At 37.5% G+C, this 24,013-nt stretch overlaps 1 protein-coding gene across 2 annotated transcripts in view; it reads right to left on the bottom strand.

Moving 5' to 3' along the window:
• Positions 1-24,013, bottom strand: part of AK5 (adenylate kinase 5) — a 285,808-nt gene that overhangs the window by 215,778 nt on the left and 46,017 nt on the right. For both annotated transcript variants that reach the window (XM_055140783.1, XM_055140782.1), the window contains exon 6: positions 17,379-17,570. In XM_055140783.1, coding sequence (XP_054996758.1) covers positions 17,379-17,570 — 192 coding nt within the window. The remainder of the gene's footprint in view (positions 1-17,378; positions 17,571-24,013) is intronic.

The raw sequence follows: 24,013 nt of genomic DNA, 5'->3' as shown, positions 1-24,013 counted from the left end.
GTTCTCTGTTCCTTTCAGAATTATTTATTCTGTAACAGGAATAGATAGTCTGGCCTCTCAGTCAGTACGTTTTACAGTTCACCTTACAATGACATTCTCAACATCTTCTATTTTGAGGGGGAAATATCCATTCTCTCTTTGCATACAGTTATGGCTCATTTCCTTGTTATTAACTGAGTGAATTCTGTGAGACTCCATCTGTATCACACATTAGCAGACTACTTATTTATGCACTTTTAGGTATACAGGGCATAAAGATCAAGGATCAGGGCTTGGAGAGATGGTACAGTAGGCAGGGGGTTTGCCTTGTACAAAGTTGAGCTGAATTTGATCCCCCATACCTCATAGGGTCCCTCAAGTCTTGATAGAGTGATCCCTGAGTGCAGAGCTATAGTAAGGCCTAAGCACTGCAAGGTGTGATCTCTCCACACACAAAAAGATCCTAGAATGTTAAAAGTGCAGAGTAAAGCAAACTTTTATTATTAACCATAGGCCATTTTTACATTTACTTTTGTTTGTTTGGGAGAGGGGGGTTTCCATCCCACTTTTACTATTTTTGATAGAATTAGTTATAAATGTGTGTATCCAGATCATTTAAACAAAGGAAACATTTTTTTCTTTATCTAGAACTGGTTATTGTAGATTAACTTACTTAATATTTTTTCTCCTTGCCTTTGTTTTCCTAGGAGGCTAAGAAATCAAATATCTCCTTCCTTAGCCTCCCTTGAAGGCAAGTAGAAAATGCACCCAGTTCCGACCAATGAGATTTAAGCATCCTGAGTTCGTGAGAAAGGATAAAGAGGCTTATGGGAAAGCTTTACTTCCCTAATGTTGGGTAATAATAGATGTGGCTACCAACCATTTGCCTTAAATGCCTTTATCCTTTTTGAAACATGGATTTGATGACCAGAGCAGCAGCTGTTATTTTGTTATAATGAGGAAACGCATTATTGAGGGAGAAACAGAAGAAAAGAAGGCGTTTTGGTCCTTGAGGATGCCATTAAAAGTCACTGCACCAGCACTGGGTCATCCATCTGTGTACTTACTTTCACTGATTTTCATACAAGTCAGTTATTTAGCTGATAATCCATTGCTCATTATCAAATACACCTCTAAAAGATATAATTTGGGGAGGGGCTAGAACGATAGCACAGCGGGTAGGGCATTTACCTGGCACGTGGCCAACCCGGGTTCGATTCCCAGCATCCCATGTGGTTCCCTGAGCACCACCAGGAGTAATTCCTGAGTTCAGAGCCAGGAGTAACCTCTGTGCATCACTGGGTGTGACCCCAAAAAAGCAAATATATATATATATATGTATATATATATAATTTTTTAAATTTTTGATGATAACTTTAAGGGAATTAGGACTCTCTGCTATGAAAAATAAGTGATTCAACTGATTTGCTGTTTCTTCAGTTGGATTTTGATGTCACTTTACAGAATCTTAGTGAATAATAGTTCTTATTGCATTGTTTTTCCTTCCCTGTCCTTCGTTTCATCTTTGCCATGACGACTATTCAAATAGAAAATTTTCCCTGTGAGAACTGTTTCATTTACTCCCTTGTTTGCTCTTGGTTCCAGATGGTTGTAGCTCTTGCTCCATGGAGCAATAAAACCCATATAACACATAGTCAACATTCCAGCATAGGCCTTCATTAAACATCTCCCAGATTCTTCCTCCATCCAGTGTTTTACACACTGTCTACCAAGTTAGCATTTCCAGTTCTCCTGTTCCCCTGCTCTAAGCCTTAAAAGCTTACTACTCACAGAATGATACTACTCCCGCTTTCCTTGTATTGACCCCAGCACATCTGCTCCCACTCCTGTCTAATTCTCACTCCACATTCCTTGTGTATTCCTTGTGTATTCCATTTCTAGCTTCTATTCTAACTTGTCGGTCAAGAACCTAATCTTTTCAGGAGGAAGTTACTCCCTGGCCTGTGCCTCCTCCTGGCCTATTTTGCCTCTCTGTATGGTACTTACGTCTCCCTTCGCTGCATTCAAATTACTTACGTGCAACTAGTTTTAGTGCATGTTTTTACAGTTTAATCTATTGTACTCTCATATGTTGCCTTTGTTTTCTTTTTTTCAACCAATTGTGGCTCGTGGCAACCTTGCCTCGGTCAAATCTATTGGCATTATTTTTCTTAAATGCTCACCTTATGTCTCTATCATATTTTGATAATTCTAATATTTAAATTATTTGTTTGTGGCCACATTCAGTGGTACTCAGGGCTATTCTGGCTTGTTGCTCCGTGGTTGTTCCTGGTGATTTTAAAGGGATCGTATGTGATACAGGGGATGTGACCCAGCTCTCCTGCATGCAACGCTTGTCCTTTAGCGCACTCTCCAGACCAGAATTTCAAGTTTTTTCATTATTACTTTATCTTCTATCATGATGTGTAGTGATTTTTGTTTGTGATTATCATAACTGTTTTGGGTTGGCATGAACTGCATCTATGTAAGACAGCAAGTTTAATTGATGAATGTGTGTTTCTGAACTGCTTCTAGACCCTGTTCCTTGAGCCAAAACAATATTTATGTAAGACCAGTTTATTTCAAGTATTCCAATAAGAGTTGTGTGTCTTTCACTTTAAGTCGACTAGAAATGACTAAGGACTTAGAGAGGAAGCCATGCTGAGATCTGAAACAGGCTGCAAGCCAGGTGTCCCAGACCCATTTGTCATATCACGAATGTAAAGGAAAAGTTCTTGCGGAAACTAAAAGTGCAACCCCAGTGGAACACACAAGTGAAGGTAGTGGAGGGATCTGAAACTCTGATGATGGGGATGGTGTGACAATACTGTGCCCCACCAAAAGCACGTGATATTTATAATAGACACTCTTGTAAACCCAAAAAATCCAATTAAAAATAAATTTTAAAAATGAAACTTCTTGTTGCCAGTAAGGGGAAGGTTAGTGATCTGGACAGAAGGTCAAGCCAACAGCAACATTCCATTAAGCCAAAAAGCTAATCCAAAGCAAGGCCCTAAATAAGAAGACTTAAAGGTAAAAGTGCTGGAGAGAATGGGCCGGGGAGATAGTATCGTAGGTAAGGCACTTACTTGCCTTGCATGTGGCTGCTTTGGATTCGATCCCTGACACCCCGTATGGTCCCTCGAGTCCTCCAGGAGTGAGCCCTGGGTGCAGAGCCAGGAGTAAGCCCTGAGCACAGGCGGGGGTAGCCCCCAAACAGCAACAACAATAAAAATGAGTACTAAAAAGAGTCTGATGTTAGAAGTTGGCCCATATGCTATAAAGGAATATGCCATCTGCATAATATTAGAGTGCAAGGTGAAGCTATTCCTGCTGATGTGAAAGCTGCAAGTTACCATCAAGGATATCGGGGAAATCACACCACAGATTCCAACAGATAAAAAAAGTCTTCTCTTGTAAAAAAAAAAAACAAAAAACAGAATCTAGGGCTTTCATGACTAGAGAAAAATATAAACTCAGTTTTTTTGGGGGGGATTTAAAATCTTTTTATTTGAGACACCACAACTTACAATACTATTAAATAGTACGGTTTTGTTTATACGAAGTTCAGACACCACATCCTCGTCCAGTGTCCATGTCTTTGAGCCACTGTCTCAATATCCTCCCTCTTTTTGCTACCCCTGCCCACGATCCCAGCCTGGTAAACTCAGTTCTGTAGAGAAATTTTTTTTTACTGCACAATTAGTATTTATTTCATATAATTACGAAGCAGCTGTTGTCAAAATATGAACAGAAAGCAGCACTCAGGTACAGATGCGTCATAAAATGATGGGCTCTAGTGAATTTCTACAAAGTTGTTAATAGTTCCAGAAAAAGAACTTTTCTTTGGGGCTGGAGCGATAGCACAGTGGGTAGGGCGTTTGCCTTGCACGCAGCCGACCCGGGTTCAATTCCCAGCATCCCATGTGGTCTCCTGAGCACTGCCAGGAGTGATTCCGGAGTGCAGAGCCAGGAGTCAGCCCTAAGCATCGCTGAGTGTGACCCAAAAAGAAAAAAAAGAAAAAAGAAAAAGAACTTTGCTTAAAGAAATAATACATTTTAAAAATATTGATCTAGTAGAAAACAATAGAAGTTCAAACAAAAGGCAACAAAAACACATAACACCTGTTGCTTTCAAGTTATTACAAAAGACTCAGTTTAACAGATTATTAATGGCCTATCTGAAAAACAAATTATTCTAAAGCAAAAGTGGCTATTAATTTCCCTGTATCTTTTTTTTTTTTTGAGTCACACCCAGCATTGCACAGGGGTTACGTTTGGCTCAGGTACTCAGGAATTACTACCGGTGGTGCTCAGAGACCATATGGATTGCTGGGAATTAAACCCGGGTCAACCATATACAAGGCAAACACCCTACCCACTGTGGTATTACTTCAGCCCCAATTTCTTAATATCTTTCTAAGAGTTTGTCTTTGGAAAGCAGAACCTTTCATGCAATCCTAATATTTACATTACTGAGTTCCCTTCCTTTTATCTGTTTCATTTTGATTTTATTTTTAAGTTTTTTTTAATTTAAAAATATTTTTTATTGAATCACCATGGGATAGAGCATTACAAAATTGTTCGTGATTGCATTTCAATCATACAATGTTCCAACACCCATCCCTCCACCAGTGTAATTTCCTAGCACCAGTGTCCCCAGTTTCCCTCCCACCCCTTCAAGTCACCCATTACCCTAGTCACTTCTGAGAATATATCCTGGGAATCCAAAAACACACAACAGAAACACCATCTACACTTATATGTTCATTCTATGTTCATAACACTATTCACAATATCCAGAATTTGGAAACAAAATGAGTGCCCAAGAATAGACATATTAATAAAAACAAACAAACAAACAAAAAACTATGGTACATCTAGACAATAGAATACTACACAGCTATTAGGAAAAAAATGAGGTTATGAAATTTGCTTACAAATGAGACTTGGAGAGTATCATGCTGAGTGAAATGAGTCAGAAGGAGAGGGTCAGACATAGAATGACTAAGCTGGGTTTTAGAGCATCAAAACAGTGAGACTCTTCACAGGGCTAATGTTGCTGGTGATGCTAGACAAAACTAATGCTTATTTGACATTCTGAAAATACTGATATTCTTGAGAATTATGTTAAATCTACTCAACTGATATTCTATCAATGGAACAAAAAAGCTAAATGGTAAGACATCATTTACAATATAGTGTCTATTTTAAGTCAATTCTCCAGATCCAGTGCTCAGAAAAAATTCCTTTCAAAATATTACTGTTCACTGACAATGTATCAGGGCATTCAAAAGTTCCAACAAAGATACACAAGGAGACATATATTATTTTCATGTCTTTTAAAGCATCTGTTCCAAAAATTTATTTTGACTTATTAAATAAGCCTTATTACATATGAAGTACATATTATAAAGACTGTTAAAATAGTAATTCATTGTTGCCATAGTGATTCCTTGGAAGGATATGGATAATGTCAATTGAAAACCATCTGGAAAAGGATTCTATCATTTGGAGCATTCACAGTTCATGGGAGGAGGTCAAAATAACCACAGTTAACAGTTTGGAAGACGCTGATTCCAATCCTCATGGATTGCTTTTAATAAGCATTTAAGAAGTCACTGGAGAAATAACCACAGAAGTGCTGAACACAGGAGAACTAGGAGTAAGCCTGAAGGTGTTGTAATTGTTGTAATCTCAAGGTCAAATCTGAATAGAAAAGAAGTTCTTTTTTGTGATGGAATAAAGAAAGTGGCTTCTTCAGTTAGAATTTATTTCTAGAAAAGATGCTGTGAATATTGTTCACATGACAACAAAAGATGTAAGAACTAGGCTATAAGATGTTGCAGCAGTGCTACTGGGAGCGTGGTTTTATAGTCTCTGGATGTTGGCCATTGCTGGGATTACATGGTACCAGGGGCAGTCCCTGGGTGTGACCACTTACTGAAAAATGGGGAATCTGGGTGGATGAGGCCCAGTCCTGATATGAGCAGGCTTGGAGGTTTCAGACCTGGGGCCCCGACATCTTAAAGCTTAGTTCTGCCTCTGGGAGAACCTGGCAAGCTACTGAGAGTTTCCTGCCCGCATTGGAGAGCCTCGCAAACTCCCCATGGCGTATTTATATGCCAGAACCAGTAACAATGATGGGTCTCATTTCCCTGACCCTGAAAGAGCCTCCAATGTGGCACCATTGGAAAGGATGAGTAGAGAGAGGCTTCTAAAATCTCAGGGCTATGACAAATAGAGACGTAATTGAGACCACTCAAGAAATTCTATGATCAACGGGATGATGATAATGATGATGATGATGATGATCATGGTGATGACAACAAAATATTTAGACTATCACATAAACTTAGTTGAAACAGCAGTGATGGGGTTTGATGGATTGACCTCCAATTTTGAAAGAAGCTCTACTCTGCTACTCTGGATAAAATGTTATCAAGCAGCACTTCATGCCATAGAAATATTTAATGAAAGGAAGAGACAATACAGCAAACTTTTTTGTTATCTTATTTAAAAGATACTGTCAGCCACCCCAACCTTCATTGCCACCAAACTCTTCAGTCAGCAGTCATCAATGTGAGACTCTCAATTAGCAAAACAGTTAGGACTTGCTGGAGATTCAGATGATGATCATCTTTCTTTTTAGCAAAAAAGTATTTATGATATCAAGTTAAACACCCTTTTTTTAAAGATAGAAAGATGTTGTACACTTACTCTACACTTACAAAGGAGTTAGAGAGTGTAACTAAACTTTCAGATGAACTGGGTGTCACATAACTTTTTTCATTTTGAGGCAATGGCTTTATTGCAGTAGTCTGGTACCAAAACCACAATATCTCAGAGGTATGCTTGAACAACATCTGTACATACATAATTTTTATATATGTATGTTACTAGTAAGATTTAACATTTTAAAGTATATTAATACTTAATTCTGAAAGTATGGAATATTCATAGACACTATCATTGAAGTTATTGTTCAGAGCGTAAAGCATTTCCTACAAGAGTGGCTGAATGTGTATGTATGTACATGTACCTATCAGGAAATGTTTATTTGAAACAAAAATTTACAGAAAGCTGTCAATATAATATGATATTCGGCTGCTATTTATTAACTTGCTTAATTTTATTCAGATTTACAAATAAAGACAACCTATTGTGGAGATTTCACAGAAACAGTGTGGGCCATAACTAAAGTTTTCTTAAATAAGACTTTAGTTCAGTTCTTAGAATTGAAATATTTTTAATATGAGTCTCCAAATGTGCACATTTGAATATCAACTTATTTTAATACATGTAATTTATTGCTGAGTTATCATGTTAAGGTCCCACTTTATATTTAAGATAATTAAAAAGTCATGCAAGTCTTTCAGACTCCAGTTTATCAGTGTCTGTAAATCAACAGAAAATGAACAAACAGCATTCTACAATGCTTTTTCAGAGAAGAAACCATGCTACTTATTTAAATTCCAACTCATTTTTCTGTAAACATCCGTATGAACAAACCACATTAACTAAAAAACAAAACATATGACCACATCAATTAGATGCTGGAAAGGCATTTGACAAGAGACAACATCTGTTAACAATTAAAAACACAATATATTTGGACTAGAAAGAGCATGTGTCAACATGATAAAGTCTACATATGACAAATCCACTGCTAACATCAGAGTTAATAGTGAAAAACTGAAAAGCATTACTCCTAAAATCTGGAATAAGACAAGGTGTTATAAAATACTCATGTTCACAACTATTTTTCACTATTTTCAATGTCATTTAAGAAGTTCTAGACAAAGAAATTACACGAGTAAAATATATGAGAACAGAGTGTTCTATACACAGTAGCACCAGATTTGATTCCTGGCACTGCATGGTCCCCCAAGCACTGCTGGGAGTGACACCCGCCACCCAGCACAGTACTGGGGCAGACTCTGAGCACCATCTGGTGTGGCCCCAGATTTAAGGAAAAATTAGAAAAGAAAAATATATGAAAAGAATTAAAAATTAGAAAATAAGTACAACTTGCTATTTGTTTATGACATAATAACGTGCATTAAATTAAATAAAACTCTGAGTGCATGCTTTGCATGTGGTGGCCCAAGTTTCATTTCTAGCATCTCATGGTCACCTGGGAGTGACCCTGGAGTATAGAGCTAATAGTAATTCCCATGTACAACCAGGTGTGACACAACCTTCTCCCTACAAACGGACAAAATCTTAACTTCAATAGCTACTCCGAAGAAGACACGCAGGTGTCCTCAGACCCATGAAAAAAATGCCCAATGTCACTTATTACTAGGGAAGAGCAAATCAAAATCACAATGAGGTTTCATATCATACCCGAGAGAGAGTATCCTATTTTCAAAAAAGATTGGAAACAAGAATGTGGAGAAAAAGCCAAAGTTGGTGAGAATATAAGTTATTGCTACGTTCATGGAAAGTGGAAAATATAAAATTCAAAATACAAGTATGTTGGGGTCTCAGTAGCCGGCCTGAGACTTTGACCAAATCCCCTGCCCCTGAAAGAAAGAGCCGGCCCTGTTTACAGGGGCCCACGGGCTTGCTTCAGCACTCCACACACATAGGTACTCTGGTTGAAGATGAGGAATGTAATAGTTACTGTCTGCCTGATAATACACCTGGCCCTGAGAGCAGGAGATGTAAACCATTAACATCTGTATTGAGCCTAACAAGGTAAATATGATACCTGTGGATTGCCCCTGAAATGTGTGTATAAAACCCCCTGTCTGAGAGCTAATAAACAGATTGCTGATTGACTGCGAGCTTTCCCCCCTCCACGTGCTTCTTTCTTGGTGGCGGCGGGAGTTCGATGGTGTGTGGAGGGTCAGGGCAGAGGCTTCTCCCCTTCCCACTCCCTCTCCTATAGGGAGTAAATCCGGCAACCAGGGGGGTCATACTCCAGTGTGCCGGGGTCGACTGGCCAGGACCCCGACACAAGTAGGATTATCAACACCACTTCTAGGTTTTATACATGAAATATAAAAACACTAATCCAGATCTATGCAGCAATAAAACGTGGAATCAACCTAAGTGTCCATCAACATTTAACATAAAAAAAAGAAAAAACACATATATTTATACATATATGTATATATATTCAATGGAATACTGCTTCACTGTTAAAAAAAAGATGAAACACAATTTGGGGCAAAATGGTAATGGGTTCAACTTGAACTGATTGTGTATTTGAAATAAGTAAGAAAGTAAAATTCAATTATCAAATTGTTTCACTCCTATGTGGGACATGAATAATTAAAGCAAAATAACTGTCAAAAACTTCCAAACCAGGTTCAAGACTTGATAAAAACTGTGGTGACTAACAGGGGAGGAGTAGAGGGGTCTTTTTGGTGGTGGAATATCACTGGAATTTAGGTGTTAGGTATGGTGAATTTTTTTTTTAATTGAATCAAAGCCAGATCCTCAGTTACAAAGTTGTTCATGATTGGGTTTCAGTCATATAATGTTCCTACACCTGTCCCTGGTATGGTGAATCTTAACACATAGAGTGGTATAAAAATTCTATGGCATAGTAAATCAATCACTGTCACTGTTATCCCGTTGCTCATCGATTTGTTCGAGCTGGCACCAGTAATGTCTCTCATTGTGACTGTTTTTTTAGAATATCCAATATGCCACGGGTAGCTTGCCAGGCTTTGCCTTTCGGACTCAATACTCTCGGTAGCTTGCCAGCTCTCCGAGAAGGGTGGAGGAATCGAACACGGGTCGGACGCATAAAAGGCGAACGCCTTATCGCTGTGCTATCACTCCAGCCCAGTAAATCAATATAAACTAAAAATATCTGTATCTTTTGGTTTAATAATCTTATCTGGAAATTGATATCTTAAGGAAATGATTATAAATTATATAATAAATATGAATGATCAAAAACGTTCATAACAATATTCATAGAAACAAAATGAAAAATAAAAACATTTTAAGTGTCCGTAAGAGATTAGTTAACCCATAAAAAAAATCTCAGTCTTAAAAATGAGTTTAGCTTATTTTTAAAAATCCCAAAATTGGGTAAATTTTGCAGATTAAATTTTAAAAAAATGAGGATGAAAATATTGCATTTGTTAGTCTGAGAACTTTTATCATCAGGTGTTGACAATAAATTCGCTGCATAAATGTATAATCAGCATCAGTTTCCCACCTTAAAGGAGATGCATTAGCTGAGTCATCTGGTTTGCCTTCTGCCTGTGGAGTGTGAATAGACTAATACTGAGAGAGCTCTGGGTATGGAAAAGTTGTGAGTCAGGGTGCTTGCTTGTTACTGAGATAGAATGCCAGAATTAGCTATAAATACAATATCTGCTTGTTCTTCCTGTTGTTTTGATGCTGTTTAGGAAACAGCATAATTTCCCCAAGAACCATGACTGTTGCTTCGCTCTATGTGGGTTGCCACTTCGTGAACAAATGGCTTATCTCAGTACTTATTTGCTTTTTATACAAAAGATGTGAGGATAAAACTGGCATCATACTAAGAGAGTCTACAATAACAACATTTTATTAAAAGAATCAAATTCACGTCTCAACTTAGTTCTTGATTTTTTGATTAGAGGATATCAAAAATTTATGTTAATAAGTGAACACATAAATTAACTGAACACCACTGACTAATCTATAGAGATGTTACTAAAATAAAAAAAAAAAGCAACACTACATTTTTCTGGGCAGCACTGTCTTGCCAACTCTGCACACAGTTAAGATTTGATAAATGCCTGTTGCCCAGAAATGTGATTCCTTATAAGCTGCTCTTCACTCAAGTCAAAAATAGATATATATTTCATGTTACTTCTGGGCTCTCCAATTCGAGGTTCTGACAGTACCAGGTTTTATGCTAGTATTTTCAACTTTACTTTAAATATACTTTGGGTATCTGAGAAGCAATTAATTCAAAGGGACCTATTTCTAGGCACACATATACACCATCATTCCTGAAGGAAATACAATTCCAAAAGCCTTCACAGCCTTTCCTATTTGTTAACCTTTGAACACTTCTCAACTATTATTCTGTCTGCCAAGTAGAAGTTAACGGGGGCTCTGGGTTACCTAACAATGAATGCTCAAATACATATAAGAATAAAATATGATGGTGTAATTAAAGACAAGACAACTTCATGATGCTGCATCCTACAAATGCATCAATCCCAAGCACTGAAAAGTAATAACAAAGTAATAGGGAAAAGTAATAGTATGACAGCCAGGGCATTTGCCTTGTACACAGCTGACCTGGGCTTTATTCCTGGCATCCCATATAGTTCCCTGAGTCCCCCCAGGAGCTATCAGAAGCTATCCCTGAGCACAGAACCAGAAGTCCTGTGCAACACTAGGGAAAGGCCCAGAAGCAAATAAAGAAACAAGCAAAATCCAAAAAAGAAACCCCAAACTTCTCTCCTTGTAATTTTAGAAGGATGAAATTGTTTGGACAAACTGTAATTGTTTTCACTGCCTTCCTTGTGTTTTCTTGTGTGTGTGAATGTGCTAAGGGTTTGTACTGTTTAGATTTCTTTTCCACCCTTCTGTGCAGTTATACTAAGATGGTAATAAATAGCTAATAGCGCAGAAAGTTTAGGGTTAAGTATATTTTTCTTTTATTTTGCTTTTGGGCCACACTCAGCAATGCTCCTGGCCAACTCCTGGCTCTGCAGTCAGGGGTCGCCATGGCAGTTCTCAGGGAACCATATGTGTTGTCAGGGATAAGGCAGGGTCAGCTGCATGCAATCTGTGTGCTCTCTCTGGCCCTGCATTTTAAATATTCGTATTTATGGCTGAGGAGCTAGTTCAAAGGGGTAGTGTGCGTGCTTGGCCTGTGGAAGGCCTGGCTTTGATCTCTGGCATAACCTGGTCCTCCAAGCCCTGCTAGGCGCAAATAGCTGTGAGTATGAGTACCTGGTATGCCCCCAAATAATATGAACTACCTGTTATTCCAAGTGAACGAACTATCCAAAGGCACAATTCATTTCAGAAAATAATACAAGCATTACATCGTGCCTTATTATTATTTTTCAAGCATTTTGAAGAAAATCCTTTTTCTGAAAAAAATCAATATTGTATTACGATATATAACTTTCAAAAAGTTCACCAAATCTATGAAGATTTTATCTCTTGTAAACAATATGATTTCTTAAAAAAGAGTTTCAAGGGATCAGAGAGATAGGACAACAAGTAGGGCACTTGCCCTGCACACAGCCGACATGGGTTCAATCCCAGCACCTAGTATGGATTTATAAGCCCCCCTAGGAGTGATCCCTGAGCTCAGAGCCACAAGGAAGCCCTGATCACCACCGGGTATGGCCCGAAAACAAATAAAAATAAACTAAAAAGAGTTTCCATTTTGGTCAAGATTCTAAAACAAAGTTGAACTTTCACTAGGATTTTTTTAAATAGAAAAAAATGACCTCTAAACACAGAGATGGTCTGTATGCAGCAGGAGCATATTTGCTACCTCGCTCTACCTGGCCCTTTAAGAACTAACAGAAGTGATCCCGAAAACAGAACAAACAGTAGAAATATACAGCTATGAAATACCTGGTGACCAATTACATCTAACCTATGGGAAGGCAGTTAGACAACACATGAACAAACGTGAAACTATTCTACATTGCCCTAATGCATATTAGCCTAATACTAATCTCATAGTTTATCATTTAATTCACACTTGCATGGAAGGCTGTAAGCAGACACTAATATAAAATAATAAAAATGGTTAGATCCGAGTGATGAAAATCATGTCAATAAGATAAAGTATTGGAGCAGCCATATGTTTTCCTTTGTCTTTTTTGGTAAGTTTTTCTCTTTAATTCAAACTGGGTTTGGTCCTTAGTTATATATGCCAACAGATACAGTCAATGATAAAGTAAAAAAGGGAAAACGGAGGGTTGATGTTTGTCATAATTCAACTATCTTATTCAACCATTGATATAGTTTGAATACATGAATGACTTTTGAGGTTCAAATAACTGGCACACGTCTGTAAATTAACAACACATAAGAAAAATTGATAATAAAAGTATAGAACAAAAATATAAAATAAAAACACATATAACAAAAAATTGGTATAAAGTTTGTAAAATGTAAATTCTTCATTTTGAATTTTTCAATGAAGTATGGGGTTAGAGTGTCCTTCAAAATTACAGAATTTATATGCAAATTTCATGACTTCATGTTTTCTGACAGCTACGTAGTATTCCATTGTGTAAATATACCAGAGTTTCTTTAGCCAATCATCTGTTTTCGGGCACTCTGGTTTTTTGCATATTGTGGCTATTGTAAACAGAGCGGCAATGAACATGGAAATGCAGATGTCATCTCTACTATACCTTTTTGCCTCTCCGGGATATATTCCCAGGAGTGGTATTGCTGGGTCAAATGAGAGCTCAATTTCTAACTTTTTGAGACTCGTCCATATTGTTTTCCAAAAGGGCTGAACCAGTCATCATTCCCAGCAACAGTGAAGGAGAGTCCCTTTCTCCCCACATCCATGCCAACACTGGTTGCTTTTGTTTTTTGGGATGTGGGCCAGTCTCTGTGGTGTGAGATGATATCTCATTGTTGTTTTGATCTGCATCTCCTGATAATTAGTGATGTTGAACATTTTCTCGTGTGCCTCTCAGCCATTCGGATTTCTTCTTTGGAAAAGTTTCTGTTCATTTCATCACCCCATTTTTTGACTGGGTTTGCATATAAGTGGATCAACATGGAAAGTATCATGCTGAGTGAAATGAGTCAGAAAGAAAGAGACAGACATAGAAAGATCTCACTCATATGTGGAATATAAAGTAGCTGAGAGGTACAAGCTTACAATGTTGTGATTCCTGGAAGACATTTCTCTGGACTTAGTTACTAAAATACTAAAATACAGAAATCCAAAACTATGCTGCTGCTAGTCGGCCTCCTGACCTCATATCTCTTCATTCTCAGCAATGGAAATCAAATTACCAAATGCTTTCTTTTCAGCAGATCGACTTTAGGGGGGAGAAACTCCAAATCAATAATAGTGAATTTTTTTTGTTTAAATATTGAATGTAATCAAAGTAAAGTGAAATTTACCAGTTACACATGCGGGGTGGGGGGCTGGGAAGGTGGGGGGAAGGGAGGAGGTTTATCGTGATTCTTGGTGGTGGAATATGTGTACTGGTGAAGGGATGGGTGTTTGAGCATTGTATAACTGAGACTTTAACCTGAACGCTTTGTAACTTTCCACATGGTGAATTAATAAAAGAATTAAAAAAAGCAAAACAAAACAAAATTACAGAATTGTTAGTGATAATCGTAGACTCCACAAGATGGGTATTACAGAGGGAAGGAAAGGAGGAGGAAGATTGTAAAATAATGTCAATCACTGAAATTACCCTTACAATGTCCTAGGCCAGGTTTTAAGCACTAATTTACTTCTCATAATCACACTGTCAAAAGATTGACAACACCTATTTCACAGGTCAGGCATCTGAGTCACAGAAGGTAAGTAACATGCTGCAGGGCACTCAGAGCGTAGGTGACCCGGCTGGATTCTGAACCGGAAGACTTGGCTGCATGTGCTTCTAACCCATGCCTTCAGCATGGTATTCAGTGCTAATGTTCCTTTGTTTCATCTCTAACAATGTGATTTATTAGCTTACATCATTCTCATCTCCAATTTAGAACTGAAGACCAAGTCTTAGAGCATCATGAATTTATTAAATGACAGTGAAGCTAAAATTCCCAGTAAGGAGATTCGGCCTCCAAACTCAAAGGAAGAGAATGACTAAGATAATGTTCTTAATGGGATGGAAGAGGGATTTGGGTTCTCTATGGCTCTTCAGAACTTCACACCAAGATAAATGATTAATCTTACCTGTCGGAAGGAGAATCTGTTCTATCTACTAGAGGGAATTCCACTTTCTAATGGTGTGTGCCTTATGTGAGGGTATCCTGTATGTTCTCCTCTGCAACACTCATTACATTTCATAACCCATCATTCATTATCTTTTCACCATAGGCTGTAAGATCTCCTTATTTACTGGTAACAACTATGTATGAGACAGATACTGTGCTAAGTGCTTGCAATACTTAAGTGTATAAAATAAATATCCTTATCCATTTTTTAAAATTTTGCAACCCCAATGTCTAGTTGAGTGTCTGGTTCCCAATGGTTCTCAGTAAATATTTACTAAATGAATAAATCAGGAAGGTAAAAAACACAAGAAAAAAAACTATGGGAAAAAGAAAATCATATGGGTTTGATCTATTACTATAAGATTTTATTAACATCTTAATATTCTTGTGGTTAATAAGGATGATACTTTTTATTATAAAAAATTCTCTTTAAAGGTAGAAATGCTACCAAATATATGTTAATTCAAAAGTGAACCATGACCCAGATTCCAAAAGTTGTGTGGTTCAGGATGTAGAACTTATTCCTCTGTTAGCTTAATGTACAAATTATATTCTTCAGAGTTTAGCCTAAGTATGTGCTCACTGCTTTCCAAAAATGGTGATTTACCCAGGCAAATCTGGGGAAATTAGAAGTGTTCCTCTTAAAAGCTTGTTTGACTTCATCAGTGAGGTTACAGGCTGAAACCACATTGTTTTTGATGCCCACAATAAGAAACAACAGCATTTCACCTCCATGTAAAATATTAGTAAATTAACAATCTCCCCTCTGAATTCATTTGGGAAATCTGCTTTGCTTGTGATGACGAATGTGACAAGCAGGGCTTAATCAGAGACACTTTGGTAACCTTTAAGACACCTCTAAGCCTTGCAAACATCAATTAAAACTATGGCTCTGCCCCTTGCAGTGGGATCTGAGCTGTAGGGTCAATTTCTTTTTATTCATGACATGATGCAGAAGCCATCATCATTAATTTGCAAGAGGAACAAGCAAACACTAACAAAAAATAATCAGAGAAACACCTATCCGAATTTCCTTGAATCCTGCCTATTATTCAGTGTTCTTTTTTGGACCATAAAATGAACTCTAACATTATGAACATTTTTTTAGATCATATCTACAACCCTCTGACATGGAAACCTTGGCTCAAAGAGCAAATTTTAATAAATATTTTTGGATAGTGCTAAAAAGACAGAAAAGAGATGCTTATTCAAATGTCCTGTCTCTTTCAGACCTGATATCTTAGTCTAATGAAGTTAGGTCTCAAGAATTCTATAAACAGACTTTGAAAGATGGATCTAAAAATGAAAAAAGCATTTCATGTGCATTTTATTGGGGTGGCAGACATCATTTTTCATCAGATTCCCAACAGGACTTTGTAATACTATTATCCATAACTCTCTGGTCTGGTGAGACAAGCCTGAGGGCCAAAGGAAGGGGTGTGCCAAGGTCAGTCACTCCGGCCAGTTTCTGCTATAAAAGGCCTCTTCCAAGTCACCTATAACCCCCTTCAACCTCTCCACATTTTTAATATTCGAATCTCTTATGTTATGGGTGTCATAAATGCGGCTGAAATAATGTTTTATATTCTAATAACTATTAATTTAATCATCTTTCCTTGTCTTCCAAGGGCTCCTAATCATAAAAAACACTAAACAATGATAAAAAACATTAATATTTGTATTGTATCAATGGAGGAGAAAAATGGGTGTCTTCCATTATTAGACATTGTTGCCTCTTTGTTTTGTTTTTGGGCCACATCCAGTGGTGCTCAGGACTGAACCTAGGTCTCCTGCTTACAAAGCATCGTGCTCCAGCCTAGTGCTCAATCTCTCCAGGCCCTGACTACCAGTCAAACCCTCTGGAAAGTTTTTACCTGTCAGACTCTCATTTTTTTAATGTGATACATTACAATAAGCAATTTAAATATGTGAACTGCCTACTATTTAAATATGTGAACTGTTTGCTTTTAAGCCTGTCAATTTTATTAAGGTTCTGAAAAACAGTAGAATTAAGAAACTGGCAAATACGGCTTAAAATTACTCAAATAATTATTTTCAATCTTCTTTTTCTTTGGTTTTCACCTGCAAAGCTGTAGAATTCTAGCCAAGGTTAAAATGTATCATCTTTGGCAAAATGAATGAAATCAAAAGCGGTTTTTATCATTACAGCTCAACAAAGGCCAATCAGATCAAAACTATTATTTCTTTGTCTCTATACTCTTCAAAAACCATCTTCCTAAAGTAAAGAGGATATGTAAATGAGAATGTGAACCCCTTAGAAATCTGATTTTAAAAGCAGACTTGGGTCCAGCAGATAGAGCACTTGCTTTGTACATGGCTATCCTGGGTTCCAGCCCCAGAACACTACATGGTTCTCAGAACCAGCGGGGGGTGATCTCTGAGTGAATAGTTAGGAGTAAGCTCTGAGCACCACTGGACATGGCCTAAAAGCAAACAAACAAATAAGAAAAGAGAAAACAGAGCTAACTTACTGTCATGATGAGTCCCTTTTCCTGGAAGTATTTAACCAAGGGAGCAGCATTCTGCTTGAAGTTCATCAGTCTCCTCTGGGTCGCTTTCAGATTGTCGTCGGGCCGCCCCTGTTGCTCTGCTCGCTTCAGTAATCGTTCTTTGAGCCTTTGATTGGCACATGCTAAGAATACCACCAAGTCAGGAGTGCAGATCTGTAACGAGCATTAAATGGGTAGACAGACATTGAACATTCAACACAGCAACCACTGCAAGGATAGACCGTGCCACCCATCTCTTGGCTCTATTCTGGGTGGTCATATATTTGGCCTTTTTGTTGCTGTCGGTGTATTTCCAAGACATCCCACGTACAGAAGGCCAGGAGGAATCATTGCTCCTATATTCCATGGAAAAATGGGGTAAATGGCATACACTCTCCACAGAGCTGAACACAGTAGTCCTGCGTATTTTAGGAAACTACTAATCACCTATGTTCAAGTAAGTTTCCAAGGTTGAATTTAAAACAGAACAGTCCAAACTTTGCCAAAAGTAAACATGTGACCTAGTTTAAGAGGGAAGATGATTATTAGGCCTCAGATGTTCTCTACAGTAAACAAGTACTGGTTCTATTGTTCTTATGGCCTGATTATTTATTTATTTATTTATTTATTTATTTATTTATTTATTTATTGACAACACCTGGCAGTGCTCAGGGCTTACTCCTGGCTCAGTGATCCAGGATCATTCCAGTCACATACAAGGTAAGTGCTCAATACAATGTATTATTGTGTTATTAATTGTATTGTTATTGTATTATTGCTCTGGCCCCATTCACTGCCCTTTTTTTTACATGTGCCTACTTCCCGTGACTGGTGCCAAACTATTGCTTGATAATCACACAAAACTTTACAACAACCTGCAAAATAAACACAGCAGGTTATTGAGTAACATCATTTTGTTCAGTCATTTCCTTATAATGTTGATGAAGAACAATCCCTAGAAATGTTGCATAAAACAACATAAATCAAAGGCGTGGCTTTATTACATGTCTTTTCACTGAAAGTTGTAGTTTCCACTAATGAGAAAAGTCTCTGCCACCTCCCAGTCCCTTTTGATCTCTCTCTCTCTTTTGCGGTGTTGTGGTGGTGGAGAATGGACACTGGTAGAGGGAAGGGTGCCCAAACATTGTATGAGGGAAACACAAGTATGAAAATGTGTAAATCTGTTACTGTACCCCCATGGTGATTTACTAATTAAAAAATTAAAAATTAAAAAAAAAGAAAAAAGAAAAAAAAAACTCTTTGGAGGCTGGGAAACAGTTTCCAGATTTTTCCTAGGACTGACCAACTGAGTGATGGGCATATGGCCTAAACTTGCTATACCTTTTAATCTATTAACAGAGATATGAACCTACTTATTTTATTGCACTATTGTGAATAATTGACAGTGTATACAAAATACAGAGCAGGGGCCAGGGATCTTTGGCTTGCACTCAGCCAACCCCGATTTGAACCCCAGCACCCTATAGGGTCCCCTAGCCCCACCATGAATGATACCTGAGTGCAGAGCCAGGAGTACGTCCTGAGCACTGCCAGGGGTGGCCCCCCAAAAGAAAAATAAATTTTAAACTTTAAAAATAAAATAAAATACAGAGCACAAACTTGATCAATAGCAAGTGCTCATTTTAGTCTTATTTATTACGTCTTGGTTTCCATGATTCCGTGTTACCCTGATTCTCTTTTAACTGAAAGCTTTTTCCTTCCCCTCACGTTCTTCCCTGAACCCGCCTGTGCTCCCCAAGATTTTGACTAGTTTTCTGGTGCTGTTTTCCCTCTTCAGGACCCTGTTCTCTTTCCATTCTTTTGGTTTCCTTCTACTATTCACAGATTCCAAACTGTCATTTCAACACTGATTTCCAAAAGCATCTAAGTTTTATATTTTCCAAAACCCTGCTTAATAATTCAACCTATAAATCCTAATCCATGATTCAGCAAACCAAACTCAATCTTAGCATTTTGCACAAAAGTGCAAAATTCCTATCATGAAATTCCTATCATGCCTATTGACTACCTTGCATATTCATGTATTTTTATGGGGGCAACACTACTTTCCCAGCAACCATCATAGCTAGAAGCGATGGGCAGTATTATCTCTCACCACCATGATTTCATTTTCTCAGAGCTTCAGCACTACCTATGAACTTTATCCATAGAACAATACTCAGACTCCTGTTTTCCCAGCTTCCACCGCACCCCTAGGCACACACAATGGTGAGTCTGAGAATGAATTTAGAATTATATGCTCCTGATTTTGAACCTAAAATCTATCTGCTATTGCTTGCCCTTGAATATTTTTCCTATCAATTTTCTGAGCTGTAAATTAAGAAAACATACCAAGTTAGAAAAAATAAAAACAAAAAACTTGGGGCCAGAGTGATGTACGATGGCCTGAGAATCACAAATAGTGGCCTTGGGCAACCTGAATACTGCTTGGAAGGCTCCCAGTCCCCCAAAGCATAAAAACAAACAAACTTTATTATTCTTGGAAATCCCTCACATCTGTTCACTAATTATAGCCTCATGCTCTAATAGTACTCTTTTTGGGTTTTATTTTATTTTATTTTTAGTTTTTATATTACACCCATCAGTGTTTGGGGATCCCTCCTGGCTCTGTGCATAGGGATCAGTCCTGGAAAGGCTCATATGAGAGACTTATGTGATGGTGGTAATTGAACCAGGGTTGACCACATGCAAGGCAAGTGCCTTAATGTCTGCATTATCTCTCCGGTCCCAATACTCTGTTTTAAATGGGGAAATATATCACATTACTTACAATCCCCCCAATTCAAACAGAATCTGATATTACTGTGTTTTAAAAGATGGGAAGTCTCTAAATGTTTTCATAAAAGCCATTCATGAAATGTTGAGAATCAGCAAATAAAGTGGCTGTAATAAGTGCTGATATGCTTTTTTCTTAGCTTATACTCTCAAAATATATTTGTTGGCTGAATGCATGAGTAAATAAATAAGAGAAAAATAGATAAAACTCTTTTGTGTACAATTAAAATTCCCAATTGCCGATCCTTGTGCCTTTAACTCCCCTAAAACAATCTTCTCTTTCTCTGTCATTATATAGACAAGTCTACCCTCCTCTATCCATTTCTTAAAGTTCCATGCCAGAATTATTGCTCTGTTGAAAAAAATTCCTGTCTATGTTTGATAAGTCAAGACATATATGCTGCCTCAGACTGGAACATAAGCTTGTTTTAATATCTTCTGTCTTAACTGTCACTGTTTTTGACTATCGTATCTTTATGGAGATGTATTAGAAAGTCTAGACTTCATAATTCAGCTCAGCCATGCTGCTAGAAAGCAAGAAGTAAACTGCAAACTGGAGAATATAGAGAGAAGGAGAAAGGATAAATAAAAGGAAAACTTGGATCAAGAGACAAATGTAGGGGAAGGAGGAAAGGCAGGAAAGAGAGAGAGTGAAAGAGAAAGAAAGAGGAAGAGGAGAGCAGAGAGGAGAGAAAAAAAGAGAGGGAAAGAGATAGAAATGAAAGATCAAAGATATGAAAAATTCTAGGTGATCTCAATGGCCACTCAACACCTTTATTGCAAACCACAACACCTAATCAGAGAGAGAGAACAAAAGGGAATACCCTGCCATAGTGGCAATGTGGGGTAGGAGGGGAGACGGGACTGGGGAGGGTGGGAGAGATGCTGGGTTTACTGGTGGTGGAGAATGGGCACTGGTGAAGGGATGGGTTCTCGAACTTTGTATGGGGGAAACATGAGCACAATAATGTATAAATCTGTAATTGTACCCTCACGGTGATTCACTAATTAAAAACAAATAAATTATTTTAAAATAAAAAAAGAAAAGTTTTAGGTGATCTATCCCAAATCAACATGAAGCCTGAAGTCATTTCCACAATTTCTTTTTAAAATTAATTTTTTGTGATTTTCAAATTAATTACTTTTTTTTTTTTTTGCTTTTTGGGTTACACCCGGCTATGCACAGGGGTTACTCCTGGCTCTGCACTCAGGAATTACCTCTGGTGGTGCTCGGGGGACCATATGGGATGCTGGGAATTGAACCCGGGTTGGCCACGTGCCAGGCAAATGCCCTACCCACTGTGCTATTGCTCCAGCCCCCTAAGTTAATTACTTTTAATAGCAGTAATGCTAACTGCTTTTATATACAGAGTTATACAGATGGTATATTGGGTGGTGGACCCAATATATCATTGCCTCCAGCTTCCCCACTCTTCCCCTCTATAAGCCACTGAAAATTTATTTTATTATATTTATCATTTATTGAGGGGGTGAGGGAGGCTCCCATCTCCCAAATAGTTCCTAGAAGCTGGGTGCTCACCCTTACATACTCAGTCAACTGGGTCTGCTGATTCAATTTTAAGGCCCAGCAATGCAATGTTATGCTATTTAAGTCATGTGTGCCACCAAGGCCACATTCAGTGGCACTTAGGGTGTCCTTCTAGTGCTTGAGATTGAACTCTAGGCCTGGCACACAAGCAGAGTGTATGGGCCTAACTTCTGAGCTATTTCCCGTGCCCCTTGAAAAAGATCTTTTAACTAGCACATTCACACTGTCATGTTCTTCCTGAGCAAAGGACAGCCCTTTACATTACTGGATCAATTTAATAACAAAAACTTCTTCCAGATGCTGGCTAAAATGTATTTCTCTGTCTGCCAACACGCATATGTAAAATGCGTAGTATTTTCACCCACTAAACATTTTTGATCACACATATACCACTATTAGATGGACTAAATAAACTCAAAGAAAAATAGATAATTGGACTTCACTTTAATTTCTTAGAGAGATAAATTCTGGCAGAATGTTTAAGAGATCATGGGAAGAATAGTGTGATTTGATGTCCACCAGAGAGGAGGGGCTTAAAAGTTTCCACCACTTAACCCATCGAAGGATTTTGGTTGGAAGCTTAAAAAGTTATATCAGCTGAGTACATATGCATTAGCCCTCTTGGACTTAATATTACTTATGGTAATCTCAATATTTTTTGATACTAAGGTGATTAAATGTGCTTAATAGCCAACTAGAAAAGAGAATTAGAACAAATAAAAATTCAGAAGAAAATACTCAGAATAGGATTCTATCCATGGCACAGAAACAAACAACAAAAATAACAGAACAGAACAAAGAGGACAATATAGCAAGGAAAAATAAAAAAAAAAGAAAAAACATATAAGACATGGTTAAAAAGTTCTAGAAGAAGAAACAAGATGAAGAAGCAGAAAATATAATGGCTAAGAATGTTCCAACTGACAAAAGACATCCAGTCCTGGATTCATGAAGCAATATAAAAGCCAGGAAGAATAAACAGAAAACTCAGATCAAAGCACATTATGGTAAAATTGATTAAGGCCTAGACAGACCAAAAGAAATCTTTAAAGCACCAAGAAAAATAAAATTAAAAATTATCTCCTTCAGAGGAGCAACAACAAAACTGATAGCTAAATTTTCAAAAGAAGCAATGAAAATGAGAAAATAATAGAATAATTTTAAAAGTGCCATATGAAATAACTTCCAACCAAGATTTCCATATCCAATAAGAATGCTTTCTAAAATTAAAGATAGACATGTTCAAATAAACAGAAATTGAGGCAATCTGTCATGAAAAATTCTATACCAATGGAAATATTAAAGGACATTCGTCAAGTAGAAGAAAAGTGATCCAAGGTGAAAAACTGGCTCAGAGGAACAAATAGAGAAAAACAAAATGGTAAATATGTGGCATAAATCTAAATGAATATTTACCATATAAAAATAGTGAATGCCTTTTGTGGTATATAAAAATAAATGAAAAAATCATAGGGCTGGTAAAATAAATTTAGCTAATCTTGGATTTCATTTAGAAAGTGGTAAAATCACTGATTCCTATGACATCAAGTAATTTAATGATGCCCTAATCCCTAAAACAGGAGTTAGTAATAGTGCCTGAATAAGAGTTCCTTTTCTGTAAAAGGTCAGATAGCAGATATTCAAGGCTTTGCAGCCATAGGTCTTGCAGCATGAAAATAATGTCTAAGAGACCCACATCTTATGAACCGCATACTTCTAATACATGGAAATAACCTGTTTTCATCAACTGGTGAATAAAGAAAATGAAATACACATAAACACACAAGGGAGCATTATTCAGACTTTAAAAAGCAGGAAATCTTGCCATTTGTGACAAGATAGGAGAACCCAGAGAACATATTTAAACAATCAATTATTTGGAAAGACGAAGAAAATAATTTTTGATGGAATTAATCAAGTATGTAATTTTCAAGGTATGAAAAATTTCCTGTATGCTTTTTACACAAAAAGCTCATGTCTCTGTATGAGACTAATGTTTAAGAGACCCACATCTTATGAGCTGTATACTCCTAAAATTTGGGCGTATCTCTTTTTAGGTTCACTTAACTGCCTCTTGGAATTTTTATTCTCCTGGAAGCATCACTCTTACCTCCGCCCCTTTTCTCTACTTAACTCTTCCTCATCTTTAAATTACAGTTTAATTATCAGTTCCTCATGGAAATCTTCTATGACCTTCATGCCAAGGTTAAATTTCTCCAATAGAGGCTCTTAGTAATAGCTGCTCTACCACTATCTATGGCACTTAACATAG

The sequence above is a fragment of the Sorex araneus genome, chromosome 5 (assembly GCF_027595985.1).
Source record: "Sorex araneus isolate mSorAra2 chromosome 5, mSorAra2.pri, whole genome shotgun sequence".
Lineage (NCBI taxonomy): Eukaryota > Metazoa > Chordata > Mammalia > Eulipotyphla > Soricidae > Sorex > Sorex araneus.
This window is presented reverse-complemented; position numbering and strand designations above follow the sequence as displayed.